The 10,845-nt window shown below is 40.8% G+C and overlaps 1 protein-coding gene across 3 annotated transcripts in view; it reads right to left on the bottom strand.

Annotated features, from left to right (window-relative positions):
• Positions 1 to 1,589: 1,589 nt before the first annotated feature.
• LOC138761190 (cytosolic arginine sensor for mTORC1 subunit 2-like) overlaps positions 1,590 to 10,845 on the bottom strand; it is a 54,655-nt gene continuing 45,399 nt past the window's right edge. For all 3 annotated transcript variants that reach the window (XM_069932919.1, XM_069932920.1, XM_069932921.1), the window contains 2 exons: positions 3,898 to 3,992; positions 1,590 to 2,522 (listed from right to left, as the gene is read on the bottom strand). In XM_069932919.1, the coding sequence (XP_069789020.1) occupies positions 2,457 to 2,522; positions 3,898 to 3,992 (161 nt within the window). In that variant the 3' untranslated portion in view covers positions 1,590 to 2,456. The remainder of the gene's footprint in view (positions 2,523 to 3,897; positions 3,993 to 10,845) is intronic.

Raw genomic sequence — 10,845 nt, 5'->3', positions numbered from 1 at the left:
AAATAAAGTGGTCACAACCTATGCAGTCACGTTTCAGCTCTCTGGAAAACAATACTTCTATTTAGTAGTTTTAACTACTAACAGTTGTTCAACATTTAATTTGCTGAAATTAATCTTTTACATGTTGTCCTCAACTTATGACCTACATGAGTTACGTCTACCCATACATACAACCAAAATTTTTAGAAAAATACTGTATATATGCTGAGATTCTTCATTAAAGGTTTATTTGTTGAAAATTATTTTGGAAAAACTGCTTCAACAACTCTTTAAGATGCAAATCTGACTTACAACCAATCTGAGTCGTGGCAAATCCTTTAGTCCCAATTATGGTCCGAAATTGAGGACATCAGTATTCCCTACCACCTTGAGGGGGTTACTATACAAAAGAATACAATACCAGCTTGGAGAAAATTCACAAAACTGTAAGGATACAGGGTATCATTATCTGTAATTTCCATTGTCAGGATGATTTGGGTTTTTTTAAAAAAGTAATTCATCTGAAATTCCCCTGTGCAAAAAAATCAAGTAAATTTAAAACTGAAATTATGCTCAATGCAAATGGAGTTTCCACAATCTCTCATACCAATTTAATATAACCTTTCACACCAATTTTGCAAACGGAACCTGACCTCCAAACTAGATGGAATTCCTGATTAGATCAATCAATCACACGGTGCTTGTCCAAGTCAGATCTTAAAATGAAAGCAGTCCTTTTGGGAGCTGAGATATTAATAAGTCTTAAAATTTTAAAATGTTCTAACTTTTATATTTTTGAATTTACAAAAGGAAAACTGAACCATATGTGCTTTAAAAGCTATTTTTAATTAAAATCATTACTCCACTGGGTGGGCTAGATGTACAGTATTAAAATATAACATTTGTGATGTGAAATTTTCAGTGAAGATATCACAAACTGATTATCCACTCTTTGGTGCTCATTGATATTGAATGATTGGCCAATAACCCCGGGTAGGTGGGATAATCCACTTCAAATCAAGTGAAATTATTGGTGAGTCAAAATAAAAATCAAATTTTGCGCAGAATCTTAGTTAATTCACAATGATTGACATTGCCAATCGCCATACAATTAAATGGATAAAGAAGTGGCAAAGATAAAATCCATGTAGAAATCAACAGGATAGATGGAGCTGGCTTTTGCCCCTTAATAAAGTAAATACAAAGGTCTTCATCCTCCATTCCTCCTTCCGCCTATATTGGTGGGAAACTATCTTGTGTTCACAAAGAGGGAGAGAGATGCAATGGTTACTGATGGCATGAAGGGATAGACAAACGAATGAAGGATTGGAAGGCAAGAAGCAAATAGAAGGACTAGACCAAGGAGCAGATATTGCATGGTTACAAAAGCAAACTTGCTCATGCTGGAAATAAGAAATAAATGATCCCATGGTCAAGCAGCATCTGCTCATAGCAGAGAAAGAGAATATTAGGAGACCCTGCTAAGTCTCCTGTTTGAGTTAATATTGGAAATATTTAGCACATGCAGGATTCATCCATGGATGATGCATTTTGAATTTTTACAGAATAAAATTCCCTTTTCTAAATCAAAATACTCGCACAATCCCATCTTTAGTAATTATTATTTTAATAACACTTAATCCCAAATATCAGTTTACATTTTCCAACCAGAGGTTGGTCCAGCCCTTTAGATCCCCATCTGGGGCCATCCACCCCATCAGTCCTTGAACCTATACAGAACCTAATGACATTTTCTCAAGACTTCAAATACCTGCCACACTCCAGTACAACTATTTGGAAATGACAGTTTGCTTACTCGCTCTCAGGAGTGTAGCGTAAGTTCATGGTGAAAGAAATACAATGCACATCTGGGAGAATTAAATGTATGCATCTCAAAACACTGCAAAACCATATCTAATTAAATAAAACTTGCATGAAATTAATATGCTCTATTAACATCATACCTGGGGCTATAGATGCATGTATATAAAAAAATTAATTCAATAGCACAGCAAAGGACTGAGTACACCTCCAAGCCTTATTCCTCCCATCTCCACATTTCTGCAGAAGCCACTATGTCAGAGACAAGTAACAAATGTTTTAAGCCTGTACCTTACTTTACATTCCACAGCCTTTTACCCATTTCAACTGGCTCATTTTGCCCTCAACTGAAAATCAGGGGCCTTCTAAAATATAAGACCGTCCGCACATTCAAGCTGCAAGTGCAAAGCAATAATTTTTTTTAAATTGTCACAACTGAGCACAGGAGTTCAATCACTGAAATATTAAACTGATTTTCCCCCGAAGAAAATTAGCTACTCCTATTCTAAATAAACGCTTAGCTACTAAATACTGTGGAGAACTGTTGGCATAAATGTCCGTTTAGATTTCTTGGTGAGAACAATTCCTGGTCTTCAAACTTCACTCATCAAATAGATGGATTAAGCCACGGTAAATATGGGGTGAGAGGACGCCTGCTATCTGTCACCATTCTGTCGCCTTTGTAGCATCGTGATAACATTATCAATGTCTTCTTCAGGCACCTGTAGGAGAATAAATTAATAACACTGACTAATCTGGCCAAAAACACACAATTCACATATTAAATCACCTTTATCAAGAAAGCAAATTTGGTGATATACTTTGTAATCCAGTTATATCTTCTGATAGTCAATTGTAAGCCAAACAAAACTAAGTTTATTCAGAAATTTGTGCAAAGAACAAAGGAACAGAAAGTAAAACTGCAGAAAATTCTAATAAAAAAATATATATTTTGAATAAAATACAATGCAGAGAATGGAAGGTTCTCTAACTCATCATGTGCACTCTAGTTAGGACTAGGGTTGTCACCATAAGTAGCCGAGGTTAAGATACTGTAAAAAACACAATACTGGAGAAACTAAGCACGTCAAACAGTGTACTTTACATAGCAAAAGAGATATGTTTCATGCTTGAGCCTTTCAAGGTATTAAGAGGTTAAGACAATGCTCTCTTCAACAGTTCAAGTGCCAGGTCACCAGTACCTTACCAGTAAAGCACTATCAACTTCAGTTAAAACTTTCAATCAAAAGTGTTTTTCTCCTTCACTCCTGCCTTGTACACAAGCTTCTGCCTTTTCCAATCTTTAATAGGATTCTCTTCTCACATTTGCAAACCTTTAGCAAAATCTTTGTCTTCCCATCTCTCTTTCCTCCTTTGAGGTACACCTCTTCATTTCAGACCACTCCTCAGAGTAGCTACTTTTTGTCCCAGTATCCACTTTGTCTAGAGCACCAAGAACGGTTTCAAATTCAGGATACATTCAGATTTACTGTGGTTTAGCAATAGAGGATGAGGTCATGTCTCCTCTCTGGACTTAGGAAGGTCTGGGACAAGCTCAAAAATCACACGAGGAAGATGGTTTTGCCCCAGGGATGTCGAAGACAATATCAAACTTCACTCAGAAAGGGTTAATACAAGATCAAAGAGGCACACAGGGAAAAAAAGGGTCAGACAGATCACAGGGGAAATTTAATGCAATAAAATAGGAAACTGTGTACTCTTGGTCTTGTACTAAACCTCGTGTGTGTGTGTGTGTGTGTGTGTGTGTGTGTGTGTGTGTGTGTGTGTGTGTGTGTGTGTGTGTGTGTGTGTGTGTGTGTGTGTGTGTGTGTATTTTCTGCAACAAGTTTTCAGTTTTCTGAAAAAGATTTCTCTCAGCTGAATGATATCTTCCACAGGAGCAAGTGGCAACAACAAAAAGAAAAAAAAAAGTTTAATAAATCCTGTCACCCACATTCAAAAATAATGACAAACTACTGAGTTCCGTTTTTATAACAACAATCTTCCACCTTCCCTCATCGATGTTCTATCTTGAATTAATGCCTTCTTTCTTTCAGTGGGATCAGACTCAAGGTGCAGAGAAACAAAGACATTTACCAGGGCATGGTCAAAGTTGAAAGTGCTGATGTAGTAAGCGGAAATGTCAGCATTTGCTAAGGGCTCAGATATCTGTGCAACGATCCCACATTCATCTGAAGAGAAAGATTACAAACCATTAAAATTGATAAGGGCAAGATCAAGTAAATTTGCATTGCTGTATCACATTTCATCGCAAAAGACTTTTTAAAATATAAATTACAAAATGACATTCACTGCATTCCTCACAACCCGTAAATAGACTCCCCTATCCTCCATGAAATAGACTGCATTCAGCTCCAATACTGACTGAGAATGATATTCTGCAATTCCACCTTCACACATGAACTGAAAAGGAAGGTGATGGAGGACATTTAGGTCAATGGTCTAGTTAAAAAAAAAACAAATAGGCAGGAGGAATTAAAAAAAAAAATTGGTAGCCACCTCGACAGTGTAGGCTTTATCGCACAAAGTTTGTTCAAAAAGCAAGTGCTGATATCATTTTGAGGACAAATATATAGCCTATCATAAAGACGCTGGAAATTTTGTTTTTTTTTAAAAACCCAGAAAATGCTACAAACACTCAGCAGATCAGGCAACATCTGCTGAGAGAGCAAAGGAGGTGACATTTCAAATCCATGACATCATCAGAACTCAGATGTGTACTCTGCCCTGTATGAAGATAGACACAAAATTGCCTCCCAAGGCACCAACAACAGGCCAGATTGAAAGGGAAGATACGAGGGTTTCATAGCTGTACTTTTCAGAGATTAGATGAGAAATAGCTGGCTGGTTAGTTTCAAAATGTTCAAGGTGTGAGGTCTAAGTGATGGACAACTGCAAAATATCACTTGGCTGTCATATCTTCTTGCTGCGAAATTACTAAAACTTTATTTTTCAAAATGGGAAAATGATTTAATCTTTCCTTGCAACATTGGAGGCAGCCCTTCAGCCCAGAGTCTGTTCCTGCTCGAGAGACAATCCCATTCCTCTCTAATCTACTCTCTCTGATTCTCATCAACTCTCCTAGCGCAGCAGAAAGCTAGCGACCGATCATCCAAGCAATTAGCACGCTTTTGGAAATTGAGTCACAGGGAGAACATGTCAACTTCACATAGATAGCACCGGAGGTCGAGATTGAAACTAGGTCGCTGGAATTGTGCTGCTTTAAGGCACAACTTTAGCACTCATGCTGCAAGCAAATGAAGCACACCGCATTGGTGGGCAGCCCCACCCCCCACCCTGAATTCAGCACCTGAGTGGGATTCCTCCAGGGAATGAAATTTTTTCATGCCTTCAAAAATGTACCAGGATTGTAGGTTAATTGGTGTATTTATGGGGCACGGACTTGTGGGCCAGAAGGGCCTGTTACCGTGCTGTATGCTTGATTTTTAATTTTAAAAAAGTTCAAAACAAGCAAACCTATGGATGTCCAACTGGCTGCAACTATAATAGTTTTTCTTACAATGATCTAGAGAGGGAGAGACATCTCCTGAAACCACCCATGGCTCCCAAAATTCAATTACAAGTTGCAGTGAATCTGGAATCTACGAGTCAACAAGCACAGCGTTCATTAAATCGAAGGCGAAACAGGATTTCAGGAGGTTACCTCAACAACCGACAATGTCCCACATCGTGTTGCTTTGTAGTCAGCACAGAAAAAAAGTCACAGCTTAGCTGCTCATTTGATGGACATTATAAACACGACGGATCCTCAACTTCCTCTGCTAAAATGGCCCATGCCTCATTACCCCCCCCCCCCCACATCCTTTACGCTAACCTGACACCCGGTTCTATCTGTTCCCAACAGATCCACCCTCATCTCAGGCAGGATAATGAATTAAAAAGTTATCTCTAAGAGAGTCGGCGCCAGAGAAGTGACATGCCGAGACTGGACATGGTCCTCTGGTTCTGATGGCTAGCATTCGGGATAATCAGTCGGCAGCCAGTGAGCACAGGTCTTGGAATCTTGGGGCAAGGATTCAAAGGTGATTAATGCATGGGAGAAGGTCAGGCCCCGAGTCTGAAGCTTCAGTGGTTGGTCGAGGGCGAGGTGGGGTCCTTGGTGATGGAAGGAAAATGGGGCAAATTAATGCAAACATTTCAGGACCCTTGGAGAAGCCCAAAATTTACTCAGGAAGACCCTGGCCTCTCACTTAAATATGAAACCAAGTAGTGCAATTAAAACCAGAGAGAGCTCAATGATGGGAGCACTTCAAAACTGCAGCAATGGTCCAAGTGAGCACTTCAACAAGGAATGATATCAACGTAAAATTTGGCTTATCTACACAAGGGTGCTTCACAACCAGAAGCATCCACTCAAGTGCAATCTGCCTCAAGAGACATGGATGTTTCATTTCCATCCACGAGACTAACCACATCCAAGCAAGATGGCTGTGCACAGGAACAGTCAGAGCAAGAGAATGGGCAAGAAAGAGTTAAGAGCTGAATGTGGGAAATGTTCTGTTTATTTCCTTTCGCAAGAAGTACACAGAAAGGCATCAGTGAAGAAATCTATTCTCCAACTGAAGTCACCAAGCATGTGGCGTAGAAACAAAAACAGTAAATAGCTGAAATCAATCAGATGGTTAGTCAGCATCTGTGGATATAGAAAGAGAGTTAATTTTTCAGGTTAAAGATACTTCGTCAACCCCACGTAGGGTCTTTGACCCAAAATATGAACCCCATTCCTCTTGCAGAGATACTGTCTAGTCTGCCAAAGGTCCTCAGGATTTCTAATTTTTACTTCAGGTTTCCAGCATCTGCAGTATTTTGATTTTCATGCGAGACAGTAATATTCTCAGCTTCCAAACTTTAGGGAATTTCATTTCTTTAGTGCCACCAATCTAGTTCCAAATTTTTAGAACAGCAAGTAAAATGGTAAAAGCATTAAAAGTTAATGCTGGACTGGAACTGAACGTCGAAGTGATCAAATCAGTCATCCTGCTGTTGAACAGTAAATGGCACTTAATTTTTCTGTACTATCTGTCCGCAGAGAATCAACATCTTCAGTGCAAAACTAGCAAATGAACTCTTTTCAGTTGAGAACGGTGCAAACCAAATTAATAAGAAACTTTCAATTTCACTTGATCTTAATTTTGCTGAGGGAAAAAATATTGGATATCTTAAGATGAATGAACTCACACTGATGTAAAAATTATAAATCCTAAAATATGAAAGACATTTACTAAGCCAGCCATGCCAGATTCTGCCACAAGAGAGCAATAGTTAGCTTGTTCTGAGTGAAACACGGAAGTCTGCAGATGTGACTGAAGTGAAAACACTGAAAAGCTGGAGGAACTCAGCTGGTTTGTCGGGGTCCATAGGAGATAAAGATGTATTTCGGGCCTGAGCCCTTCTTCAAGGAATAAGCAAAAAACAGGAAATCTCAGAACACAGACAGTGCTGGCTGGGGCTGGGGATGGAGTCCAGGCCAACAAAAGTTGTTAATTGGATAGGATAAGGGGAGAGGTGAGAATTGATTATGTCTATACGAAAGGAGACAGAGGAAAGGGAGAGACAGAGCTGGGGGAAGGCAACAGGGGAAGATGGGGGGGGCGGGGGGGGTGGTTTTTCAATGAAAATCAGAGAATATTGATGCCATCTGGTTGGAGGCTGCCCAGTCAGAAGAAGATGTGTTGTTCCTCCAATTTTCAGGTGGTCTCAGTTTGACAGGGCATGAGACTATGGACAGACATTTCATCAAGGAATGGGATGAGGAATTGAAATGAGGGCCAATGGGAGATGCACATTATTGTTCTGTTGGCTGTTGAGGCTTTGAGTTCTCCAACAAACAAGAGGCTGAAGGGTCTTAGTAGGTCAGGCAGAATCCATGGGTAGGAACAATCAGTCATCATTTCAGGTCAGGACCCTTCATCAAGACCACTGTTATGTCAAAGGAGGGAAAAAAAAAAGGTGGGGTTGGTGGGAGAGGCTGGGGAGAGACAAAGAGGTCATAAAGTTATCAGACGGAAGGTGGAAGCGACAGAGATACAGATAGGGGAAGAGATCATGGGGGGGGGGGGGGGGAAGATGGGGTGGTGGAAAGGGGTTAGAGAGAAAAAGAGTAGGTAAAGGAGGAATGGGAACAGTGGAACCAGGGAGGAGGTACCCAAAATTGGGATACAGGAAAAAAAATATCAATGTTGTGTCAACTTATCCAGCTACTCATGGTTAGCTCAATATTCCAAAATCCGTAGTTTTGGTTTCTCATTGTGATGTTTCCAATGTTCCCTGTGAAGTTGGACCATTTTTTCTAACAAACTGAATTAGTGAATTTGCAGCAATTTTCAATCCAGGCAGATTTCCAGACTTGGAAATATAATTCTAAGTCCTGGGTCTCCCTCCCCAATGATATCGACGGAGCTACAATCAGTACAGGGACCACAGCAGGTCAAGGTCAATAGTCCCTCTAAAAGGACAATAAATGCTGGACTCACATCCCCCAAACTGAAGAACATCTGAGACCAGTTCAACTGGAGTCTTGGGTGCCAGGGTCAAGTGATCACATCCTCTTTACTTTCAGGTACCTGATCACCTGACCTTGCTGTGAGTGATGTTCAGAGGAGTCAGGGATGGCACCAAGTGGGGGGAGCAAGCAGCCCAGGCGAATAAGACACTGGTTTTCCAGAGTGACAGTCCCTCAGGAGTAGGAGAGGCACTACCCTTAGTTAAGAAGAGTTCAAAGGGTTGGTGAATGGGGTGTAGGTCCCACCTGTCTCCTGTGCTACTGCAATCCCCTGGTCACCCTGGGGCAAGTTCAGAGATGATAATGCATGGGAGGTGGATAATAGGGTAGAAATAATCCCTCAATGTTGCCTTCTTCCTGATGACTATCTTGGTGTGAGATTGCATCAAGCGGACAGCAGATTCTGGTTCTACTCTGCCAAGTTCTCTGTCTGCAGAGAGGAAAAATGTTCTAGTCTCTGCTGCAAAACTTCTTTTCAGCTGAACTGCATGGCACTAACCATCAGTCACAGAAAAGTCTGTGCAGAAAAAATGCCTTTGAGCACAAGTCAATCAGCCAACAGTCTGTACAAAATGTCCTTGAGAGCCAGCAGGCAAAGATGGCGGATCTGTTGGATGGCTCCTGAGCAGATTGTCAATCACTTGACAGAATATCACATCATCGGACCTTTTTCAAACAAGCACCAAGACCTCTCTTGGCTTGTTGGTGGAGAAACATGGCCTTTCCCGTCAGATCCTTTCAGCTCAAGCAGAGCTCCAAGGTGATGGCATTGGGGATAAGTTTACCGTCCATTTCATTCTGATGTGCATTTGTCAAGGAGGTCTGGAAAGCCAACAAATTCCACAGGACTGTGCTCTGCAGGATATTCATCAACTTGACCTGGAAAAGACTCCCTCGGATTAACCCAAAACTTGTAGGGAGCAAACAATGAGAAGCTGGAGGAACTTGGCATCCATGGGCAGAAGTGAGATAAAGGGTCCAGCCTGAAACACTGACCTTCTATTTCTACCCATGGGATCCATCTGACTCATTGAGTTCTTCCAGGTTTTCATGGTTCTCAAGAGCTACCTGCAGAGGAAGCACAAAAGCTGCAGACAATGTCACAGATTGGTATGCTCCCAAGGTCCACGAGAATATGCCAAGCACCTCTTTGAAACTTGGAGCAGCCACCATCAAGTCTTTCTGTGAGAAAGGCCATTGTAGGACACCCAACACTGCACACAAAAAGGCTGGAATTCACATGAAAGACAATGTGCTCCAGGATTGCAAGAAAAATTGACATCACGCTGATAGAATGCAAATGGAATGATGATCCTGTACTGGATGGAGGCGCACAAGTATTCTTTATTTCTAAACTTTTAAAATCAAAATAATACTTCTAAATAAAATAACTTTGACAAATTCAGTCATTGCCAGCAAAATCTGTTTCATCTTCTGAGAATTTTCTTTTAACTCAATGTAAAATCTTATGTTTGCCATCCCTATAGCAGACAGAATGTGGACACACTCAGATTTCTGTGACGTATTCTTTGCTACTATTTAAGCTCCACTCTCAGCTTGGTATACAGCAAAAATGTTTTCTTTTGCATTTGTCAACGGTCTTAACACTCTACATATTTTCAGTGCAACTTGAATGATTGGATTCCATTGCACTGGTGACAGTTATAAATCCAAGAAACAATATCTTGGGCAGAGGTTACTCAGTCTAAATAAAGCCCAGCATAGTTCAGCTGGGACATTCGGCCTTTGGGGAGTCAAGAGTATTATTAGTTTTCGATGTGGTTTTAATCTGCTTTCCTTCCTCCTCCCCACACAAACTCAAGGTCCTTTGGCACAAAACCTGCGATGTTGGATTTTCACAAATAAAAATTCTACGCAGTTATCAGACTTCTGTTTGTTTCTTTCTCTTTAACATCTGGCTCCAAAACAAAAGAGCAGCATGTCAAAAAGATCAAGGGAAAACGAGTGATGCTACTGCAGACTGTTAGGTTAGAAAGTCCATTACTGTGCTTTACAGCAGCAAGATGACAGAAAATGTGACCTCAGCCCAAATCCATGCTATGTGCATGGGTGCAGCATGCAGAATATCTAAGGCAATACATCAAATGACGCTACTGACAACACCCTGCCTACAAGCCCATGTGACCAGTTGTATCCCAAACAATACAAGGTTTCAACTTATCTGCTCATTCCAAGTCAGGTCAAAGTTGGGGCATGGATCAGGCTCTTTGGCCCCAGCTCATCCATACCATCCAAACTAGAAAACTGGGCTAGCATCATTTGCCTGCATTTGATGCATATCATCATAAAACCATCCTATCCATAGATCTGTCCAAACATCTTTTTAATGCCATCATTGCACCAGTTTCTACCTTTTCCTCTGCAGCCGGTTCCAGATACAAACTACCTTCTAGGTGAAAGAGTTGTTGACTAAATCCCCCTTAAATATCTTCCCTCCCAACTTACTTCTAGATATAAAGAGCATAGGTTTGTCTGGCCAA

The sequence above is a fragment of the Narcine bancroftii genome, chromosome 4 (assembly GCF_036971445.1).
Source record: "Narcine bancroftii isolate sNarBan1 chromosome 4, sNarBan1.hap1, whole genome shotgun sequence".
NCBI lineage: Eukaryota > Metazoa > Chordata > Chondrichthyes > Torpediniformes > Narcinidae > Narcine > Narcine bancroftii.
Note: the sequence above shows the minus strand (reverse complement) of the source record. Positions and strands in the feature narration are given on the sequence as shown.